This window comes from Ursus americanus, chromosome 3, assembly GCF_024610735.1.
Source record: "Ursus americanus isolate L20-20 chromosome 3, mUrsAme1.1.p, whole genome shotgun sequence".
NCBI lineage: Eukaryota > Metazoa > Chordata > Mammalia > Carnivora > Ursidae > Ursus > Ursus americanus.
This window is the reverse complement of record NC_142129.1, coordinates 64,375,179-64,399,842: the sequence shown is the minus strand read 5'-3', so window position 1 is coordinate 64,399,842 and position 24,664 is coordinate 64,375,179. Positions and strand designations below refer to the sequence as shown.

Here is a 24,664-nt window from a genome sequence, read left to right as displayed (position 1 = left end):
TTAATTATATCATTAATATTAATGTACATGATATATTGTAATATAAAACATGAAAATATACTTTAATATATGTTATTTCAGTATATGTTTGTGTATAATTCAAATATATATATTTGCCTAAAATCCCTTCAGGTGGATGGAGTTTTACCAAATTTGGAATATGTAACGGTCTGGCTTAAGATATAGACTAGGTAGGGGCGCCTGGGTGGCTCAGTCGGTTAAGCGTCTGCCTTTAGCTTAGGTCATGATCTCAGGGTCCTGGGATTGGGCCCATGTCGGGATCCCTGTTCAGCGGGGAGTCTGTTTCTCCCTCTCCCTCTGCCTCTTCCCTGACTTGGGTTCGCTCGCTCTCTCTCACTCTCTCTCTCAAATAAATAAATACAATCTAAAAAGATATATATAGACTAGGTAGCATACTCAAAAGGCAGAGGTCCCGTGGAAGATCACTGACACATGAGAAGCCAGAATGACTGCGAATCAAAAGCAATATCATAAGCAGAGAGAACAACCTGAGCTCCAGTGATGACCCCAAAGCAAAAATCTCAAGGACAGTAACTTTCTTCCATCGAGCTGCTCCTCACATGGCACTCTCTAAGGAGTGCGCTGGAAGGTGACTACTCTCAGAGAAGTATTTCTTTAACAATGATTAGTGATCATTTGAGGCAACATTAAGACGTGCCATGCCTCTCCTAAGGGATAAATAACAGTTTTAATTTAGGACATAAAATTATTCCCACATTCATAGAAGATTTTTCTTTATTTCTGACTCTTTATCTTTAATTAAATGTGTCGGGAGGTTGGCCTACTGGGGGAGTGTTGGTGAGAATGGATTAGGCCGCCCATAGGAAGCCTCTACTGCTTTAGCTGCTAGAATAGGATCTCTTAAGAAAGAGTAATAAAGAAAACAATAAATTAAGATTGCCTAAATAAATGCTTCTAAAAGTGTAAAAGAATACATATTATATTAACCAAACCATCAGGAATATCAGGAATATCAATATCATTTTGCGTTAAGTAAAAATCTGATTTTTTTTTTACTTTTTTAAAAATCTAGTTCTTTTTTTATAATAATTTTTTATTATGTTAATCGCCATACAGTACATCCTTAGTTTTTGATGTAATGTTCCATGATTCATTATTTGCGTATAACACCCAGTGCTCCATGCAATACGTGCCCTCCTTAATACCCATCACCAGCCTATCCCAGTCCCCCACCCTCTTCCCCTCTGAAGCCCTCAGTTTGTTTCCCAGAGTCCATAGCCTCTCATGGTATCTGATTTTTAAGTTCATTTCATCTGGTGCTTTCCCAATGCACTGGCTACTGACGAGGAAACAGCAACTAGACTATAAATGCATTAAACTCTGCTCTAATTCAGAAAGTTACCTTGGGACCAGGTGAGCCTTGTCCTGGAGGCCCTTGTGGACCAGGTGGACCCATAGGACCTTGGATTCCCTTTAAAATAAAATGTTTAAAAATAGTATTAGCGAAATTAAGAAATTTGGATAAAAGTAGTTTCATACCCTCTCAAGTGAAAATTTAGTTCACATCCCATCGTACATAAGTCATACTCAGTATTCGTTGAATGGCATGGCAGAGGCTGCTAGTCGAACCATAATATGCATTCTCCCCTTTTTCCGTAGTAAGAGAATTTGTAGCTGACCTGCCCGGCTGCCTAAATAGTGACCACGTTTCCCAGTCCCTGGTGCAGCCAGGTGTTGCCAGATAGACTGGATTCTGGCCAATGGAATACAAACGGAAGTGATGTGTGCGATTGCTGATTCATGATAAAAGAAGAGGCAGGTCTTTCCTTCCCCAGTGGCTGAAGTGAAGACACAGTGGCTGTTCTGGATCATGTGGGTGAGGAAAGCACCCTGAGAAGGACAGACTCCCAAGAATGAAGATGAAACTTCTGAAGACCCTGATGAACAGAGCCACCATGCCAACTTGGAGTTCCAAATCAGAGAAATAAAATTTCTTCTTGTTAACCTATTTCACATTTCAGTCCCGTGCAGGCAAACCTATATTCTAGCTGTCTCAATCAAAATATATCAGGACATTAAATCAAAGGTTTGACCTTAGGCTCTGAGAAGCAATAGTCTGTAGACACCAAACTGAAGAATGTTCAAACACTAGATTCTCACTCACATTGTGGGTATAAAAAGGGGAAGGAGATAGGATTAATAAGTTCTTCTTTGGAGAATGTAGTCTTATAAAGTGTGTTCTTTGAAGAAAATGAGAGGGATTGGGTTTCTTCTCTCTTAATCACATTCTAGAGAGCTTCAGTGAAACTACTTGTTGACCTTGATTTTTGCCTTGGCAACACAAGGGACCTGTGTCCTTGATTTGGCCTGGGAGGGATGAGAAGCACATTACCTTCCCATGGACCACAGGTTCTCCCTATAGCTCATACCAGATAATTGAAGTTTAAAAGGAAAATTAATATATTGACTAGATAATTTTTAATACACAATTAAAACTGTGAGTTACAACTAGAGATGATACTATAACTTTTTATTACCTAAAAGAGATAAGAAAAGTTTGTAACTCGTTGGTAATTTCTTCCTGCAGGAGGAAAAAGAAAAAACTTTCCCTACAGAAAAATATTTAAAGGGTTGATGAAGAAAAACTAAAATTTTGTTTTGCTTACACCCCACAAGCCATGATTGTGTAAATAATGATTACAAATACATGATTATTTTATTACAAATGGTATCCTCTTTTTCACAGCTGGATGATACAACTGCTTGTTTATTTTTTAATTATAAATATAATTTTCTCTGGTTAATGAAGATGAAGCAGTCTAAACAGTTTAAGAAAGCTAAGGTTATTACAAGAAAGAATCATAATGTCATTATCAGAATCTTTTACAATTGTCTACACGTAGTGTGATATAGGACAAGGAACCAAAAAATTCAAAGTTATCCATGCGTATATGTGTGTGTACACATGTTTGATGTGGTTATTAGTATTTTCAACTCAATTTATAACAGAGTCGAAGTGGTCAAGCCTCCAAACATTTCATGAAAATCTGCAGGCCTCTTGAGGCATATTATCAACATGTTCCTGAAAACAGGAATTCCCCAAAAACATATGAGTGGGGAAATTCATTTCTGTAAGAGAATTAGGAAGATCTAATAACAAGAGTAATTCAGTGGGTAAACATGTCAAATTAAAGATAAGAAGGAAAATGAGTAACTGTATAAATAGAGGTTACATTTAAGTAGGAATTAAATCATTTGTCTTACAAGGGCAAACAAATTCCTTTCTTGTTCGAAGCAGTTTACAAATGATGGATTCTATTCAATCTCCTATCCAGTAGGGGTCAGCTCTACATGGACATGTCTCCCTTAAAAATGATTTTCTCTTGGAAATTTGGAGGGAAAGGAGTGAGAAAACAAAAGAAGTCAAAGAGTTTTTTTTTTTTAAGCTAAAGAACAACAACCCCCACCAAGAACCAGCATTAAAGGCAACAGGAAGTTGGAGGTGGGAGGTCCAGAATTCGCAGGCCATCTGGAAAGATTTGGCTTTCTTTGAACCTCATTTTCAGCCCTATAGTGGTGACTCAGCACCAGGACCCCAAGACCCGGGACTGTCCAGCCACTACTTCCAGGATCAGAACGTAAGCCTGGCTGAAACCAGCAAGTAAACTGCAGAGTTTGAGATGGCCTGGTCCCAGAGTCGAACCACAATCCTTGCGTAATCAAAATATCCAGCTCTTAATTATTATCTAAACATTTATATACAGACTTATCTTGGCTTCTCCTGCATCTTAATCCTCCAAATTTGGGAAACAAAGTGAGAGTTGTCAGTAAGAAGAACAAATACCACTAGGATCTCTATCCAGAGGAAGGAAATGGGAAAAGGAGTGATATCCAACTTTGTTGTTGCTTGGATTAACAACCAAAATACTAATTAATTTCAAGATGGTTAGAAACAAACTCAAGAGTTAGTGTCAACAATGAGATTTGGAATTATCTATTTTTTAATCCTCTTTTCCCACTCTCCTAGATAAGGGAAGCACTATTCATTCTCTAGGCAACAGAATAATTCAAACCTTAATCATAAATCTTAGTCAAGCCGATCAGCTACTTTCTGTGCAGGAGGAGAGTCAGCATAACTTTGGATTCGTTCGTCACTGGGATTAAATGAGACCCTGTAGGTAGATAGTACTGTTACATTATCTCTATATTATTTAGATCTAGCAAAATTGCCCAGCTTTTCCAAAAGTTATGGTCAGAAGATTTTGGAAGCAGTTGGATCCATGAATGCAGAGACATCCTCCGAGAGCTTTCCTTCCGTCTGACCGAGAGAGGCCAAATGTCATTTATAAACCCTACCTGTGGTTTGCTTCTATTCAAGAATGGTGCCCTTCAGAGTTGCCTCTGAATCTTGTCCTTGTTTTAAGTTTAATATTTTTCTAGATTGGTACATGGCTAGGGGGTGGGAAATACTACTCTCCTAGCATGGGGAGAGAGTGAGATTTAATCATTCGCGAAGCCGCAAGGGGAAAACACATAAACCAGCAGATAAATAAACCGGGGCGCCTAAGGAAACCTAAGAATATAAAATCACTCGAAAACTCTTATCCTGTTAATTAAGCATTAATGTTAAAAGTCACAGCTCCAAGAAACACACATCTTATTTTTTTACTCTTTGGAAGTTCTAAAAAATAAAATCTCACAGAACCATCTTTCCCTTCCCTACATTCACTTTTGGTTGTATATTCCACTGCACTCTGTCAAGTACACCCCTAGGTGGCTGCAGGACTGGCTTTCAGTGACCACCAGGCCTGGGTCAGAGTGCTCTGTACCGAAGGGAAAGAGAGAAAGCTTTGATTACCTGTTCCCCTTGGCTCCCGATTCCGGGGATGCCCATTGGTCCCTGGGGTCCCACAGGTCCCAAATCCCCCTGTACAGAAAATAAGTCAGAAATATAACAATAAACCTCATTCTTTCATACTTCGCTAATCTTGAATTATGCTGAATTAAAATCTATCTCTACCATAAAAGGGTTCAACATAAAAAGTTAGAAAACTCTATTTCTTTTAAACAGCCTACAGTTCAAGTTTGCCGAAAGAGTGAATGATATTTTCATTGTGTCGTCTAAATTGGTGACTGTTTGCACCAGTTTATCCATCATTTTTCTCACAAGGACCAAGAATTCCTAAATGGTTATTATAATACCAACACTTCCTATTAGGGTTATAATAGAAATATTTTAAAGTCTAATATTTATAGGGTCCAAGAAAATCGGGATTTGAGAGAGAAATTGAAGAGAAATGTTTGAAAATTTTCTAAATACCTTTTCCCTCCATGTCTTGCTAAAATACATTTTAAAAATTAAGAAATTATCTAAGATAAACGCAAAAAAATTAAAGAACCTAACCTTTTCCTTCCATGAAATAAATTTGGGAAACAAAGTGAGAGTTATCAGTAAGAAAAACACTATCATTCATTCATTCTTTGTGTCTTTCAACAAATACTTGTGAGCGCCTATTATGTGCCAGGAATTGTTTCAAACGCTGGGAAAGCAGCAGTGACCTAAACAGCCAAAACCCTCTCTTCTCACAGAGCTTACATTCTAGTAGGAAAAACAGAAGATAGTAAACAAGATAAATCAATTAAATAAAATGTCAAATAAGGATAAGTGCTAAGGAGAAAAATAAATCAGGGAACGGGAAGACAGCTACAGTTTTGCACAAGGTGGCCAGGGATGGCCTCAATGAGAGGGAGAGAACGAGGTGGAAACACAGGAAAAGCATTCCAAGCAGAGCAAACATCCAGTGCGAGGATGATGCCTGGCACATCCGGAATAGCAAAGAGACAACGAGATGCGTATTTTATTTTATTTTTAATTTTTAGAAGAAGCCTTCATGCCCAACTTGGGGCTTGAACTCACAACCCGGAGATTAAGAGTCAAATGCTCTACCAACTGAGCCAGCCAGGCGTCCTGGACATTTAAATGTCAGTTGTATTTAGGCTACATCAGGATCTATAAACTTGCCCTTAAACAGCTTGATCGTAAACATTTTATTCTTGAGGGCCATACTAAGGTCTCTGTCATAACTAGTGAACGCTGCTTTGGTCGCACAAATACCTAGATGAACAGATGTGCCTGTGTTCTAAAAACACTGTATTTATAAGAATAGCAGCCAGCCCCATAGTTTGCCAATGCCTGGGCTAAATAAACGTTTTTATGAACAAAATCATTATCATTAAATCATACTTATAATATTAGGGGTGCCTGGGTGGCTCAGTCTGTTAAGCATCCAACTCCTGATCTCAGCTCAGGTCTTGATCTCAGGGTTGTGAGTTCAAGCCCTGCGTTGGGCTCCACGCTGGGTGTGGAGCCTGCGTAAAAAAATAAAGAAAGAATGCTGACCCTGTCATTGAGACATGCCCTGGAATATGCTTCTTAGTGTTTTACTTTGTGTCAACCCCCAGTCTAAATAAATATCTTAGAAGGAAAAATGTAATGGACTCAAGTTCGAGTTCAGAGCTGGATTCTGATTCAGAATTGGATTGCTTGTCATGGGGCAGGCACTGCGCTACATGCTTTTCATGCTTTATCTCACTTAATCCTCACAAGAACCCTCTGAAAGTAGGCATCCCTGTCTTCCAGATGAGGTTAAGTACCTTGCCCCAGTCACACGACCATTAGATGACAGAAGCAAGATTCAAGGTCACTCTCTCTGACTCCAGAACCCACTCATAACCACTATTCTGCAAATATTCAATCAACACATAAGACAGATCCTCTTTTGTGCATTAATATTTACATTTAATATCTGTATCAAAACCACTTCTTTGTGTTTTACTAATTATACATTTTGAGAGCTTTTATCATGGGCGTTTATCTTATCACTTGAATTACAGACACCAAAGTGCTTCAATCTACTGTTATATATAAAAGAATAGGAAAAGAGGAAAGGGGGGAAGGGTAAGGATTTGGCAAGGGAGTAGCAAATGAAAGCCTCGCAATTACTATGTGATAATGTCTGATATTTCAATGTATTTTCTCTGCGTGAGCTCCAGATGTAAAAACACAAATGCCATGACACCACCACCTGAAAAAGTTAATTTACTGACCTCATAAAACAATAGATCTGTTGTATTCAGTTCTCACTGCTCCAAAGGAAGAAAAAAAAATCTTACATATTTTTAGGGTATTTTGGAGCTGGAGCTGACCTATTTGAACCAAGAATTGTATTACAACTAAAATTTGTATAACTCACTATTTACCAGTATCTCTGCTATTTAAATACAGATATCTAAAAGAGATAGCTACCAGTAAATAAAAGAAATAAGTAATTCAAAATTGAAACATAACACCTAAGATAATCATGAATATAAATCATTAATATAATATATACTGTGATGATATGTTTAGAGATTAACATATAAATGACTCCAAATTGATATGAGGTCTCTGTTTTTTGTACATTTCTTATATCCTCTCCATCTCTGGCAGCTTTCCCTTCCCACGGGTCTGTAGCTAGCTCGCTAGCTCCTATCACCAGCCTCACCACCACTTCTAATCTGGGTATAATCTGCAGCTCTTTTAAAGAAAACTGGGAACTAGTGAGAAAAAGAAAAGCAATGACAGGTGGACCATGGAACATAAACAATTTTACAGAATAATGTCAGATATGGCCATTCGATGTCATGAACCAAGATAAAAACAAGAGTGCTCCATAGTCAGGTCTGAGCACAGACAAAAACAAAAAAGCAGCATCCAAACCACCCATCCCCAGCAAAATGATCAAACATCCCCCTACACTAGCTAAAATGAATGACTGTTACTTTTTTTTTTTTTTTACCAATTACAGCTAAGCCTGACTCCACTTTCCCCACCTCCTAGATAAGAGTCATTAAAATGGGCAGTCTTAAAATTACCTCACTTCCTAACAGCATTAAATCCAAAGCCAACTCCTACCTTCTTAGACACTTCCCAAAATCACCTAACACAAGCCCAAATCCTATAAAAAAATCTTTCTTCTTCTTCCTGAGTAGTGATGGGTTCCCCATGGTCTGTGGTCTCCCGCACCGCAATGAATCTATAGACCTCACTTCGTTCAGCTATGGGTGGATCCCTCTTGGTCCTTGTGAGAGGGCAGCAGCGCTAGCTTGCTTCAATGAGTTCTCCTATTTTAGTCCCATTTTAAGGTAGTATTTTTTGAGTGAATATCTAAGGATGGACATGCACGTTCTGTAACGGGGTCAAGTCAATACATTTTTAAAAACTATTTTCTTTACTAAGAAGAAGTCTGTTTCGCTAATGTTCGGCTGCTTAGCTGCAGATAGTTTTACTGGAAGTCAAAACCCAAATAAATGAGACATTACTGTAAATAAACGTGATGGGATATTTCAGATCATAATTCAACCTACATAATATACCTTGCATATACTGGATTTATAATTAACTGGATACCTGTGTGATGTGGTTGTTAGGCTGAATACAGTTCATAAATGTACATGCATAAAGAACAATGAACAAAAATAATTTTATTGGCATCTTTCCTATTGTATACCCTAGATGCAGTACCTTGTCCCCTTTGATTGATGGGCCTTGTAATCCTTGTGGGCCAATTGGTCCTTCAGAGCCTTTTTCACCCTGAAAGTATGTGGGAGACATATCGGTATATTAATAAAAATCAGGATTTTAAAACAGCTGAAGCATCCAAAGCATCTAAATTCACTGCTCATTACAAATGGGTAATTCTAGCTGATGCGAAAATTTGTAACTTGCAAAAAAATATATAGCTTTAATACTCTTAAAATTTAGGAAAGAATCTGTCCAAACAGAACACATATATAGCATCATTAAAGTTGGAAAAGAGCTCCATTCCTGATAGAAATATCTGGAAATAGGGGACCTAAGTAATCATATAGTACAACAATCAGTCCTTCATTTCCTTAACACTGCTCAGTGAAATCCATCACACAATGAAAATTTGTCTCCCATTGTAGTATATGAACTAATACTTGCTAGTGTTGAATTACTTATTAAATGTGTTACATCATAAATTACAAATGTTCATTGAAAATTTAGTTTTAAAATGATTCAGAGAAAATCTTGGATGTACTTCTACAGTCACATGACCTATGTGACTAGTTCTGGTTGTAATGTAATTTCAATGAAGTTATAACATTGTGTGCATTTGTGTGAAAAATAAACCATAAAATTAATTAGGAATAGCATTCATTTCATTAGTTTTTTTTAAGCCCAGAGTAAAATCAAAGAACACTTGCAAGAAACCTTGGGAAAGGGAAAATATACCTTCAAGTCCCGCTTTATTCATAATTTACTCCATATCATTGCAAAGTAGCCCCAAGTAGCACATATAGAAAACTCGCATTGACCCTGCTGGTTGAGGAATGAAGTATTCTGATTAATGGCTTCTTCTGATCATTACCCCAGAGTATATTGCATAAGTCGACCCTAAAGTGACACTGAATATAATGGCTTCTTTCCGTGAGGAGAGGCAGGGCTCTGCAGTGCTGTGGGTTATTATGAGTAAGACTGAATCATGTTTACATACAGTGGAACCTGTCACTAAGACTCGCCCACAGTATCCTTCTTAGGGTTTCACTTATTCACTTCTCATTTACTTATTTATCTTAAAAACCCCCATAGATTATAAAGAAAAATAACTCAGGCTATTTGAATTTCCCAGTTTGTTTGGACTAAGCATAAAGAGAAATTTACTATATACCGAAAAACCTCAAGAAATTATGTATTATAAAACTTTCTGAAATGTAGCATTAAACTGCTGGCCTGTCTTCTGATAGTGATACTCTGGTTAGGTCAGGGCATTAGAAATGTCCCCTTTATCCTACAGATTATTTCCTTTGATGATGACAAATTAAAGTTTGTTTGCTAATGAGGGCTTCTGTTAAAATTCAACCCAGCAGTCACTCATAACTTAGTATGAACTAGGTTTTAGCTAATTGATTTCCTTCTAGTCGAGATTCAGGTTTCTCACAGACAATAGAATATTGATTGTGGTGGAAGAAGATAAGAATGAGATGATATTTTACAGCATGAGGCTGGAGTGAGAAGGGCAGATCTTAGTGACCTGACCAAATGGCTGAAGTGGAAGTTCTTAAGACACCTAGAAAACAGCACGTGCTTCTCTGGGCGGTGTGTTTGTGCATGCACGTGTGTTTGGGGGGAAAGAATTTAGAAAAGAAGGAAAAGGGAACCCAAGATGTATTCTTGCTTACTCTGAAATGTTCTTGATGCTGCCCAAAGTGTCTTAGAAAATCATTCCCTGTGTGGCCTTTGGTAGATGGTGGGAAACAGCCTAGACCAGGACTCAGCAGATTACAGCCCATTGGCCAAAGCTGGCCCACTGCTTATTTTGTTTTTGTTTTGTTTTGTTTGTAAATATAGCTTTATTGGAATACAGCCACACTCAGTCATTTTTACATGGTTGAAGACCGTTTCATGCTAGACCAACAGAGGCTAAGTCATTGTGCCAGATAACCATACTGCTCACACAGCCTAAAATATTTATTATCTGGCTCTTTACAGAAAAATTTTGCCAACCTCTGGTCCAGAAGAACTTGAGTGCCAAGAATTATATATGAGAAGCAGTAGAGACATTAAATTCTCACTTGCCAAGTAAAAGGTATGTTTCTCCTAGCATTTTCCTCCTTATGATAACAAGGTAATCCCCATTCTATCCTCCCACCCATATTTCTTTCTTATTATACTAATGACAATATGATTACAAACTGGTTTATTAGTTTCTTGTCTGTGTTTCACAAAACAGCTGTGAGTAAGGTTCTGTCGTAGCTATGTTCAATAACTTCATTTCTGGACATAAAAATGCTATTTATCACGATGGCTTTAATGACTACAAACTAAGCGTTTTCTCCTTTCATATGCAATAATCATGTAAAGTAAAAGTCCATCAATTAGTTATTTATAATTGCAAATTTCACTATAGTTTCATGTTGAGGGAAATTTTACATATTCCTTTAATAGGGTGAAGGTGGTCAGGAAAATACTTGACTTCTGATAATTGGCTAGGACACATTTTTTTAAGTTGTAAATCATGACCATGCAAGGCAAAGCATTTTTCATAGTACAGAAGGTATCGTTACCTTTGGTCCTGGAAATCCTTCTCCTGGTAAGCCCCTCTCTCCTGGTACTCCCTCAGGACCACGGGGACCCTGTTTAGGAGAAGAGGGAATGAGGAGCAGGAAAAGAGAGAGAAAGAATGGGGGGAGGGGGAGAGAGAAGGTAGAAGGAAGAAAGGGAGAGATGGTTCTATTTTGGTTCACACCAGATGCTCTGACATAGCCCTACTTAAGTTATTAGTGGGAATCCTTCTAGTAAACTCCGTACTGATAGTAGTATTGTAGAGTTGTGAAGAATATTCCCGTTGCATTACTCGTTCAACTTGATCAGCAGAAGATGTTCTATTCTGGTGTCCTCAAATTAGAGGAAAATGGAAATTAAGTGATGCTTCAGAATAAGGATTAGGAAATAAATCCTCTAAGGAAAATCTAAAAATCTAGGACTGTGTGGTCTGGAGGATGTTGCAGAGTGATTAAATAATTGAAAAATATCAGGGGAGCTCTGTGAAGAAATCACTGCACAGCTGCTTTAAAGCATTGAATTCTGTTTACACATGTTTCAATTTCTATCCTGATACATTTGGATTCAAATTTGAATTCTTTCAAGGACTGCTTGAATCCACTGGAGGTTTATGTGCAAATGGGAATCTTGGTAGCATCGCTCAGGGGCAGCATGGTTTTCGATCTCAGTGATTCAAATTAAGAAGTCCAGGTAAACTGTTTTTCAAAAGGGCACTCAAGAAGGTGAAAACTTCTCACAGAAGGGAAAGAAAACAACACGGTCTCAGGCTTTGAAGTGGACTGGCAGGAAATGTACTAACTGAAAAATAAAAGACAACAGCAAGATATTCACTTGAAGTCGGAATTTTCAAAAGGTTACAAATTCTCCCTCTCTTTACTCTTGGCCAGAAGGTCACAAAGTAAAAAAGGAACTAACGAGAATCTTAGAAACACAAACTGGAGCTTTTCCTCTAATGGATCTAAAAAGATAATTAGGGCTTGCTTGGCAGGGAAGCGAACCTAGGATGATATAAAGTCTACTGAGTTGCCCAGAAACTCGCAAGCCAGCACAGTGCAGACACTCTAAACGATCTGGGGGCTCGATATGCAATAATCCAGGGTATTTGAGCGGCGCTTTCTCCTGAAGCCTGGTAGCAGATGTAGGATGCAGCATTTGCTGATCAGTGACTGATCATAGTTAGAGATCTGTAAACAAGAAAGCTAATTGCAACCCATTTTAATTTTTTTTGCCTTTCCCTAAATATTGTATATTTTAAAAGACTGTCTTCTTCAGTATTTATGCATCACCAATTTCATAAAGACTTTAATTAAAGGAAAAAGTTAACATTTAATTCTATTTAAATTGCTATGCTGATGGGAAACCTAACTTTTAACATCCTGAGACCTTAATCAAAAAACTAATATCCATGACAGCTTGCTCTAATGTTAGAGTGATTAACTAGAGGAAAAACAAATATAAGCATGAAAACTAGATTGCAAACTAAAAAGGCAAGTGCCTAGTTAACATCATGTAATTTAACAAAAAAATTGACAAAATATTCCCCTTTCCCAATGACAAATGAAAATAACACAATTTACATTAAATGCAAAGAAGTCTTTTTCCAGTTCACTCGATTTTTTTGCCATTCATTCAGCAAATGCCTAGTGGATGCAAGGCGTTGTGCTAAGTTCTAGGAACAGCAGACAGACCTGCTCCCTTGTCTCAGAGAGCTTACAGTCTTTCATGATAATCGAAAGTATATTGTGGTGTCATATGGACCAGGGTTCAAGTCCCAGCTCTGTTGTGTGTTAGCAGCGTGATCTCCAGCAAAGAATGTAACCTGTCTAAAGTTCAGCATCCTCATCATAACGGCGGTAACAATAGTACCTACCTCAACCGCAGGTACTAATATAAGGGTTAGATCAGAGAGACTTTGAGCTCTTGCATCTGAGCATTCAAAAATATCTGCTATCACTATCAAAATAATTTTACTTGAATCTTGTGATTGCGAAGAATGTCCTTTCAGGGCATGTTTATGAATAAGGTAGCTTCAGAGTGAATGGTTTGCAGTAGGCAATATGGCAATACGGAGGGAGGGCTGGTGTGCAGCAAAACAGGGAAACTTCCCTCCATCCCTGCTCCTCTAGAGTCCACCAGCCAAGGTGAGAGTGAAAACAATGGTGGCTCTGAGGAGCATGTGTTCCAAGCTGCTCAGAACGCAGAACTAATACTTGTAATCACTTCAAGGCATTTTAAAAAGCAGTGATCCAAGGTTCAATTACTATAAACAACTGGAGTAATACTCCACAACATCAGTACATTCTCATATTTTCCAGCTGAACAGAATGGGAAATGACTGCTTGGCTAAGAGAAAGAGCAGGTACTTGGGTTAGATGACCTGCACCTCATTCTACAGTACCGATGGATTATTTTTAAAAGACAGAAATGCTTCTATAAAAAACTCATGGTGTCCTTTTCAAAAGCCATGAGAACCAATTATAATTATGGCATACTTATTTGACTTCTCATGAATGCCTCTAATTAAAAAAAAAAAGTGAAGGAATCTAATTATCAGTTAACACAGTCTGATTAGTGAAATGCTTTATTTGAGACATTAATGAGATAAAATGTGATTATCCATTATCTTATTACTTCTCTTAATAATCTCACTAGTGTGGATAATTGATAAAAGTGGTTTTACCATACATTGCAAGCATTAAAAAGAAATATGCTAAATAATAATAAAAATTGCCCATAATATTTGAACAGTACCATCTATGTAATTTTTAACTTCAAAGTATTTACAGTTCTACTTCAGGGGATATTTTTTACTAACAGTGCTCTGAATATCCTTGTACAAAAAAAACCCAAAAAAAACCACAAAAAACAAACCCCTGAAACCACTTGAAATCATTCAGACAAAGAAACAAACATAAAGGACTTTCAGCAGAACCTTTTTTAGTCCCAAGGTATTTATGTTACTTCTAAGTAATTAAAAACCTCCCAACGTGGGTTTTTCTTACGACAGTTTGGTGCAAAACATTTTCATACATTATTCGTGATCTGCCCCACCTTTGTTATGATTTCAGTTCCCAATTAAACCACAGACTGCAGAGTCACTCTGATTTGTGTAATTGTGGCTTGGAAAGCAAACAAACAAGAACTTCATGCTCTAGCAGTATTATGAAAACTCTCTAGCTACAAACAAAAAGGCAAGTAATACAAATTTTTCTTTAACATGAATTTTAAAGGCATAGCGGAGGTCCAAAAATAAAAAAAATAATAATAAGTAAGGGAAATCACAGGGCTCCAAAACAAAAAGACAGCGGAACCCTGGAGGGGTGCGCATAGAAGCTGATGCTGTGGCCGTCCTGGGTAGAAGAGTGTGGTTGTGTGGTGGAAGTAGGTCTAGAAAATCTAAGATAGAGAACCAGGAGCAAGGATTCTGGCTCACTCATTGGAAAATGAGGAGAGAATTAGAGCTGAGATAAAGCTTACAAGCTAGGTTCTGTGCTGAGCATAGAGTCTGCTTAAGATTCTCTCTCCCCCTCTGCCCCTCAGTGCTCCCCTACTCCCATATGTGTGCGCTCCCTCTCTCTAAAAAAAAAGTCTATGTTCAGTGTAGTATTTTTAAGATCAGGTGCCAATTCTGATGACATTTCATGCTTGTTGGCTAAGAACACATGATAAAAGTTCAATAAGCAGGGGCACCCAGGTAGCTTAGTTGGTTAAGTGTCTGCCTTCGGCTCAGGTCATAATCTCAGGGTCCTGGGATCCAGCCCCACATCAGCTGTATTCACCCCCCATTGGTCTCCGTGCTCAAGGGGGAGTCTGCTTGTCCCTCTGTGTCTCCCCCACCTCATGCACGCACACTCTCTCTCTTTCAAATAAAATCTTTTTTTAAAGTTCAATAACCATATATACATACATGTAGATATATGTATATATACATGTGTGTATAAAAAGTACACATGTATTCTAATATGTGCTTTCTAATTAGATTTTTTTTAATTATTGAGTTTTGAGTGCCCTTTATACAATCTCAGTGTAAATCCTTTGTCAGATACGTGGGTTTGCAAATACTTTTTCCTGATCGGTAGCTTGTCTTTTCATCCTTTTAACACAGTCATGGAACAACTTTTTTCACTTTCCAGGAATCCAACTAATCATTTTTTTTTCTTTTTTGGATCATATTTTTCATAACATGTCTAAGAAACATTTACCAAGCTGTAGGTCCCAAAGATTTTGTCTTATGTTTTATTCAAAAGTTTTATAGTTTTACATTGCACATTAAATCTATGGGCCATTTTGAGTTAATTTTTTTTAAAAGGTGTGTGTGAAACTTACTTAAATTGAAGTTCATTTTTTTGTGTATGGATATCCAACTTGTTGAAAAAGTTATCCTTCCTCCATTGAATTGTTTTTGCACTTTATCAAAAAATCAGTGTGTGGGTCTGTGTCTGGCTTCTCTGTTCTATTCCACTGACCGTGTTTCTATGATCTGCCAGAACTTCTCAATCTTGATTACTATAGCTATGTGAATAAAACCTTGTCTTCAACTTTATATTTCTTTTTGAAAATTGTTTTTAACAATTCTAGTTCCTCTTACTTTCCATATAAATTTTAAAATAATCTTGTCCATATCTATAAAAAAATCTCACTGGGATATTTAAAAAGACTTGTATTAAAACTTATATCAATTTAAGGAGATGAACAGCTTTATGATGTCAAGTCTTCAATCCAGGAACATGGTGTGTCTCTTGATTTATCAAATATTCTTTTCCTTCTTTCATTAGTGTTTTGTAGTTTTCAGGAAACAGGTCCTACACATGTTTTATTACATTTTTACCCAAGTATTTCTATTTTTAATGACTATAAATGTTAATATATTTTAAATTTTTATTTCTATGTGTCTCTTACTAGAATATAGAAAAAAATTGATTTTGTCTGTTCTTTGTATCTATGGGATTGGTTGGTGGTTTTTTGTTTAAGGTTCTACATATAAGAGAGAACATATGGTATTTGCTTTTCTCTGACTTATTTCAGTTAGTATAATGTCTTCAGACCCCATCCGTGTTGGTGTAAATGGCAAGACTTCATTCTTTTTTACGACTGAATAGTAATCCAGTATATGTATATTGATTTTATATATATCCAATAGTAATCCATTATATCTATATATCAATACATATATATCCAATAGTAATCCATTATATCTATATATCAATATAGATATCCAATAGTAATCAATTATATATGTGAGGTATATATATCAATTTCTTTATCCACTTATCCATCAATGAACAGTTAGTCTGTTTCCCTATATTGGCTATTATAAGTAGCAATGAACACAGGAATGCATATATCTCTTCGAGCTACTGTTTTTATTTTCTTTGAATAAATACCCAGAAGTCAAATGGCTGGATCATATAGTAATTCTATTTTTAACTTTTTGAAGAACCTCCATATTGTTTGCCACAGTGGCTATACCAAATTACATTTCCACCAACAATGCAAGAGGGTTCCCTTTTCTTCACATCCTCAACAACACTTGTTACTCTTATATTTTTGATAATAGCCATTCTAGCAGGTGTGAAGTGATATCTCATTTTGATTTTGATTTGCATTTCCCTGGTGACTAATGATATTGAGCATCTTTTCACGTACCTATTGGCCATCTGTACATCTTCTTTGCAAAAATATCTATTCGAGTCTTCTGCCTGTCTTTTAATTGATTTTTTTATTGTTATTATTGAGTTGTTTGAGTTCTTTATATATTTTGGATATTATCAGATATATAATTTGAAAATATTTTCTCCCATTCAGTAGATCGCCTTTCTATTTTGTTGATGGTTTCCTTTGATGTGCAGAAGCTTTTTAATTTGATGTAATCCCAGCTTGTTTATTTTCACTTTTGTTTCTTTTACTTTGGGTACTCAAAACATCATTGTTAAGACCTGTGTCAAGGAGCTTACTGCTTATGTTTTCCTCTAGAAGTTTTATGGTTTCAAGTCTTACATTCAAGACTCAAATCCATTTTTAATTAATTTCTGTGTATGGTATAAGATAGTGGTCCAATTTACCCAACACCATTTATTAAAGTAAGACTGTCCTTTCCCTATTGTATATTCTTGGGTCCTTTGTTGTAAATTAATTATTTCTGGGCTCTCTATTCTGTTCCATTGGTCTATGTGTCTGTTTTTGTGCCAATACAATACTGTTGTGATTACTATAGCTTTGTAATATATTTAGAAATCAGAAAGTGTGACAGAAAGTATGATGCCTCCACCTTTGTTGTTCTTTCTCAAGATTGCTTAGGCTATTTAGGATCTTTTACGGTTCCATACAAATTTTAAGGTTGTTTGCTCCATTTCCATGAAAAATGCCACTGGAATTTTGATAGGGATTGCATCAGATCTGTAGATTGTTTCAGGTAGTATGGACATTTTAACAATATTCTTCTGATCCAATCCAGTTGTTTTTTATGTGTATCTCAGTGAGTAACTTACTGTTCTTTTCTGGGAGAATAATGACTACTTGAAAATTTAAGAGCATTTCTATACTAGGATAGTCATGTTTTATTCATTTCTTCTCCAGATCTCTTTTGATAGAAACACTTTTTTTTTTCTTCTGCAAAAATAGTAAACTTCAAAGCTACATAAGCTAGAAGCTGCAAATAACATAGGTATTACCTGTCTACCTTCATCAGTCCTAGCTTTAGAGTATACCCGTAAGCTAGGTAGTGAGCAACGCCCTTATTCTCGATGATTTTCTCATGGTTCCAGGAAAGTCAGTTATAAACTATAACTGAATCCAGTTCTCCTATCTCCTAGGAGATTTTGACACATGAGATCTCTTTCCTTCTTGGACAAATTGATTAATCTTGTAAGAAATTTCAGTAAGAGAGAGCCAGTTGTACATATCGTGTGTGTGTGTGTGTGTCTATTTCAAGTGTCATAAAAAAATAACACTTGGATCTGGCCCTTGTATATTTATTGTCTTTTGTTATCCCAAAAGATGCAAGATAGATTTAATGTAACCATTTAGTCTAATCACAAAGGGCACATAAAAACTATATTTGTCCTTTTTATTCCATCTAGAATATCTTGCTACTTACTGGCTGGCCTGGCTCCCCAATGCCAATCGGTCCCGGAGCCCCTGTTCTTCCTTCCTGACCTCTTTCCCCCTAAGAGAAAGAAATAATCAAATGAAAGTTTGAGTTTTTAAATAAAGAATAAACACAGCACAAGATACTCTGGAGATTTCAACACAGATATATTCCAAAATAGTCAAACTTTTCACATTCATAAAGATAAAAAAAAAATTCTGGAGGAGGAGAAATGGCTTGAATTTAAGTGAAAAAATTACTCTAAAACTCTCATCATCCCTTCTTGTGTAAGTGCAATACACCATTTTAGCTTTCAGAAGCTATTGTGTGTGTAGCACTGGCAGGCTGGACTGCATTCAATGCATTTGGGTTACTGAGAGGACCAAGCTAACAATGCTTGTGCTGTTCCCTGCCCCCTCACCACCATCCTGGAACGCCACCCTCTCCTTGTCCCCACTCTATTCCATTTTACCTCTCCTTTCAGTTCTGTTGCACCCTTCCTCTCCTTCAGAATCTTTGTCCAATCACTCTGCCAATACAAACTCCTCCTTCCCTGGAGTCTCAGTACGCTTATTGTGTCAATGCCGTCCGTGGTGATACTTGATGACCCCAGAATTGCCTGTTTTCTACTGCTCTCTGTTTTAGTCCTGCACCAAAGTCTTATTGTCCCAATGACGTAGAAAAGCCATTTAAAATAAGCCCTTCTGTTCTGTGACATCCTGCGTGACACAGAGCACTCCAGGGTGTTGGGTGTTGCAGTACTTTCTAGTTCCCTACAAGCCTTGCTATCAACACTTATCTATGCAGCAAATGGTCCTTCTGGTTTCTGCCCCTCTATGCTCCTTTAAGGTGAACAGGTGATAGTTTGTATGTTAAGATCTTTAACGTCCCAATATCACTTTTGTATGTTAACATTTAAATTCCATGAAAACTCAACAGAACAGGAGAGTGGGTATTTGGGGGCAAGACAAACTTTTCATTCCAGTCAAATAAACAAACAAACAAACATTGATTATGCTTGTGGTAACTGCCCCAGTGTCCAAGCACCCGGACTGGAAGTACCTTCTACAGAAAGCCTCCTTGTGTCTAGGGGGCAAAGCTGAGCAGAGTTCATATCACAGCTTCCCCAACCCCTGCAATAAACTCAGTACTCATCGATGGGGAAAAAGACAAGAATCATTACCTTAATTCCTTGTTGTCCAATACCAGGGGCTCCTGGAGGACCATAAGGACCAGGGGGACCTGGTTCACCCTGGAGGAAGAAACAGTTCTACATCAGGTCAACTCAACAGTATTTGTTGAACAGCTCTTAGATGTATAGTGATGCAGTAGGAGCTTTGAGGGCAACAGTGAAATCTAGGACATAGTCACCGCCCTCAAAGTTTTTACAATCCAGTTGGAAGGGCAACATAGACCCAGGGTTGAATTAACCAGTGGATACAACAGGCACAATATCTAGGGTCCATGAAAATGTTTCCATGTTAATGTTTAAAATCAGAATAAAAAATAAAAAAATAATAATGATATACGCAAATAATGAATCATGGAACACTATATCAAAAACTAATGATGACTAACATAACATAATAAAAAAATAATGAATATATAACAATGAATTCAGTCTGGATTAAATTTGTCTTTATGCCAACTCAGTTGTAATATATAATTTTTAACATTGTTTTATGGAAGAAGAGGCCCATGAAAACAAAAGATTCTAGGATCCTACAACCCTCACTTGTTTGCTCAACAGACCTTTATTCTGTGCTTCTGACAGACACATTTGTTTTCTACCTAATGACAATCCCCTCTCCTCTTTCCTTCCCTGCTGTTAGAACTCTGACCTGTTCGTGTCAATGGAAAGTTGTTCTTTACACTTAGGGCTGTAGGATGAATTATTATTGATTCAAAGCAAGTCTGGAATCTCCTTTCCCTTTGCCACTGGTTGGTCCTTTGGCTCAGTTCCAACAAATGAGATATGGGGATGTTATTAGGTGCAAAGAGAAAGCTTTTGCTTCTGTCTCCTCTTTCCTAGTTGGAGATATGATAGCTATCTTGTAACCACGAGGTAACAGTCTTGCAGATGAATGCCAACCATTGAAGAGGACAATGCTGAAAAACATTTTGAAGGGCCCCAGCTCCTAAAAAACCTCATTGAACTTGATCAAACAAAACCTCATTGAGCTATCTACCTTCAAACCTTCTTTTTAGGAAACAACAAGAATTCTTATGGTGTAAGCCACAATTAATCAAGATGTCTGTTACTAGAAGCCAGAAGCATTTTCAATTAATAGTCTGCTCTGTGGCAGGCCCATCCTAGAATTCAAGCTTCACAGAACTGAACAAGACGAGGGCACTCAAACTTCTGTATTTCATGAGAGAGGAACCTGAGTCCCAGAGAGGTTACGTGGCCTGCCCAAACTCACACCTCAATAACACCCACCAGAACATGGCTCTGCAGGCTTCTCATATTTCCGATCGTGTGGCATGTTGATAGAGGAAAGGAGAGTGGCTATTGATTACAACTTCTTTTTTAAATTTTTTCTGTTTACAAAAGTAATGTATCTTCATTACAGAAAATTTGCCATCTATTGAAAAGCATGCACACACAGAAAAATTTAAATTATCTATCTATAACTACTACTAATTTCTGGTGCATTTCCTTCTAGTTCCTCATGTCTACACATACCTCTAATTTATGTGAAGGAAGATTTCTGAATACTCTCGTGTTTAAGGTAACAAATCCTTGCTATTTAAAATTTCATCCAGTTTATAGACTTCTCTCGTCTTCATCCTTGTATTAAGCAACAGTAAAATGGCACAAGAAGTTGAGACAAACCCTCTCCAGATTGAGGAGAACAAAAGAATTTTCACCAATGTTAAAGCCTCAATTTTCCCTGGAGGCTTGTGATTTTGAAGAGGACTCTTAGTAACCAGAGCAATGTCCTATTGATATGGGAAGGGCATTACTTTAAGGAAGTCTGTGGACTTTAATCAATAGCAAAGGGGAAAAAGAAGGGACAAGAAGAAGGTTCAGAGTCAATCAGCTCCCCAAAAAATATGTCCAGGCTCAAAATCATAACAAAGAAAACCAGTCTCAAAATCAGTTGATTGCGAGAGTTTAAGGTGCCTTAGCGTTTGAGTGGGTAGGATCTAAAGGTACCTTCAGTTCCTTCTTTTAAGTATAAGTCAATCAGACAGATTAATCAACTTGAGTTTTCCCTTTAAAATCCAAAGTTGTACTTATTTTTTCCATGTATATTAAATTTTCTGGAGCAGCCAGATAATTGTCATCCTTATCTGTCACATGTTTTTGGCCATGGAATTTCTCCACAAATAATATCAGACATAAAGGTTCTCCCAAATGTGAAACTGTTTTCTTGATCTCAAAGTTCAATTGCTAGAGAATATTCAGTTTCCTAATTGAGACTCCAAATTTTCACTTCAAAGAAACTCTTCCTTACAACTTCCTGTGCCACAATCTTGTCAGTTATACTGCGTGTGGGTGTGGGTGACCATTTCCATTGCTCAGCAAAGGAACACCAAGCACTTACTCTGTGGGCAGTAATGAAGTAAATACAGAGAAGTTTACGACATTGTCCCTAACCACAAAGAACTAGTTTAAGAAATAAAAGACACCATTAAAATAATAGTAACATAAGGCCCTAATTTCCTTATTCTATTCATTCCCTGTCCCTTTTATATGGTTTGGTTCTGTAATGGATAAGAAGGCCTTTAAATATTATATTATATTATATTATATTATATTATATTATATTATATTATATTATATTATATTATATATAGTATATATTTAGAGGAGAATTCGAGTTTTTTAAGTAGTGGAAGCTCTGCCCTGTATAGTATATTCTGTATGCTTGATCTAAAACAAACAAGAACACGGGTTGGTGAGAAGGTTTCCTCTAAATAGGGACAAGGAATTGGTTCTGTTGTTAACTTGAAATACATGAATCAGGAAAATTAATAGGGGAAGCAACTGTCTTGCTCTTAAACCCATGAGCTTCCTTTAGCTTTGGTCAAGCACCAGTAGCCACTGAGTGATTTCTCAATACTGCTTTTTTATTTATTTTTTATTTTTTTAATGTTTTTTTATTACATTATGTTAGTCACCATACAGTACATCCCTGGTTTCTGATGCAAGGTTCGATGATTCATTAGTTGCATCAATACTGCTTTTTTAGAGAAGACACAGGGATCTGAAGGTTATAGAGGAATCACTTTCCCTTACCTTGGCACAGCTCAACATATCTTCACCTTTCAGTTGCTTAAATTTATTTCTCAGGAGCTTAGCATTTCAACATAAGGCCTATAGACCAGCACTGGCCTACAATTAATGTTTATCCCATTCATACTTCTCCTTTCCCTTTCCTACAAAGATTCCCCAGGTGGTAAAGGGAATGTAATATACCATCACTGGGTAAAACAGGAAGAGAAGAATCAGCATTCTACTCACAATGATTTCTGGAAGTTCACCAAGCCTGCATAGCCCATTACTCCTACCCCAACCTTCACCAGTAAGCACAAACACACAGAGAGAGGTTGAATGGCCCCAGTGCTGCTTGTTATTTCTCTACTTCACTTGCTTTAACCGTCAGAGGCATATTCAAAAAGGACTGAGTTAAAGTGGATAGCCCTGGAGGGGGTCTGTTTCTCACGCCGTCCATATGAGTATAAGCAGAGGTAGGGACATTGAGGAGGTTAGGAAAACCACCATTTCCTCAGAAATTAAGGATGCCTATGCTATGGGCCTCAACATTGAAGGAAGCCAATGTCTAATAAAACCTAGTATTTCCAAGCACTGCCCTGACACTTTATATACATTATGCCACTTAATCTTCTAATAATCTTAGGAAACAAGTATTTTTTTCCTATTTTATGATGTGGGGTATAATCATCACTTTTTAATCCATTTTTCAGCATGCATATAATCACAGAGAAAATAAAAACGTGGCTTTTTTCATTTAATCTAGTTGAATCCTGGCTCTATAATTTACTAACAGTTTGGGCTTTTGCAAGATCCCCATATGCAAAATGAGGATAATTATATCTACCTTGCAGGGCTGCTGAGAGAATGCAAGATATTGTCTATAAAACATCTAAGTCAAAGCTAAACACATGATAGCTGTTTAATATGTGTAGATTCAATTGTTATTCACCAGACTTTCATCGGGCACCACCCTGGTACTGCATACCTAGTTACATAATTATAGGCATAAATCAGATTACAACTGCACTTTGTAGACACTTACAATCTGGTTGGAGAGACAAATGAATATAAAAGAAAATATAAGTATGTGAATTAGCTATAATAAAGATATTGAGAGGATGTAAGACTCTGAGGCAGAAATGTTTAATTCTGCCTTAAGGAATTGGAAAATTTTCGTATGGTAGAGGAGATATTTGCTCTGAACCAAAAAAAGTAGGAGTCATATCCAATCTGGAAGAAAAGAAGAGGAACAAAAGTTCAGGAAAAGGAAACAGTATGAGGCATAAAATGATGTGAAAAGTTCCAGGGACAATAAGCAGCTCTGTGGGCTCAAGTGGACAGGAATAAGGCAACAATAGGGTCACTATCTAGAGCAGCACCGTCCACTAGAAATACATAAGGAACCACATATGTAATTTTAAATTTTCTAGTAGCCACATTGAGAAAGTAATAACACATTTTACTTAATATATCCAAAATATCATTTCAGTATATAATCAATATAAAAATCTTATTAATGATTTTATTTATTATTTAACACATGTCTTTGAAATCCTATGTGTATTTAACAATTATAGCACATCTCCATTTAGACTAGCCACATTTCAGGGGCTCAGTAACCACATGTGGCTGCTGTATTGAACAGTGTTTGAGGCCCGAGGTTCAGGTCAGAACCATGGAGAGTACCAACAATTAAGTGGGATGGGAGTGGAAGAGCACAGAAATGTCTTGTGGGGAGTTGAGAAAGACAGTGGCTGAGAAAAAGAAATGGGAACTCCCAAAAATAGTATGATAGAAGTCAGGAAGGAGAATTTCAAAAGGAACTCATCATCTCCAAAGACAAACTCCTACTCTTCCCCTTGCAGACCTGATCATCTAACAGCATTCTCTGTCTCAGGGAAGAGCAGCACAATCCCTCCATGAGCCAAGCCAGAAGAAGGAGTCATTCTTGACACCTCTCACTCCCTTACCCACCATGTGTAATGCATCGCCACCGCTTTTCCATATGTCTTCTAAATCTCTCTCAAATCCATCTAGCTCTTTAATCCTCTACTGTGCCCCTACAGCCTACCTCAAATTAATATCACTTCTTGTTCCAACTACAACAAAGTCTTTAGTACCCTACACACATCCATTATAGCACACTTTAATTTATTCCCCTCATTTTAATTTTAGTTTTATTTTTAATCTGAGTGAAAACATTCAAGGCCCTTCCCTTTGCTCCTAGGGGAAACACAGAGTT

The 24,664-nt window shown here is 37.1% G+C and overlaps 1 protein-coding gene across 2 annotated transcripts in view; it reads right to left on the bottom strand.

The window, feature by feature from the left end:
* The window catches only part of COL28A1 (collagen type XXVIII alpha 1 chain), a 158,343-nt gene that overhangs the window by 94,974 nt on the left and 38,705 nt on the right, over positions 1-24,664 (bottom strand). For both annotated transcript variants that reach the window (XM_045793658.2, XM_087861051.1), the window contains exons 12-17: positions 19,381-19,449; positions 18,207-18,275; positions 11,113-11,181; positions 8,546-8,614; positions 4,841-4,909; positions 1,385-1,453 (exon numbers count right to left, since the gene is read on the bottom strand). In XM_045793658.2, the coding sequence (XP_045649614.2) occupies positions 1,385-1,453; positions 4,841-4,909; positions 8,546-8,614; positions 11,113-11,181; positions 18,207-18,275; positions 19,381-19,449 (414 nt within the window). The remainder of the gene's footprint in view (positions 1-1,384; positions 1,454-4,840; positions 4,910-8,545; positions 8,615-11,112; positions 11,182-18,206; positions 18,276-19,380; positions 19,450-24,664) is intronic.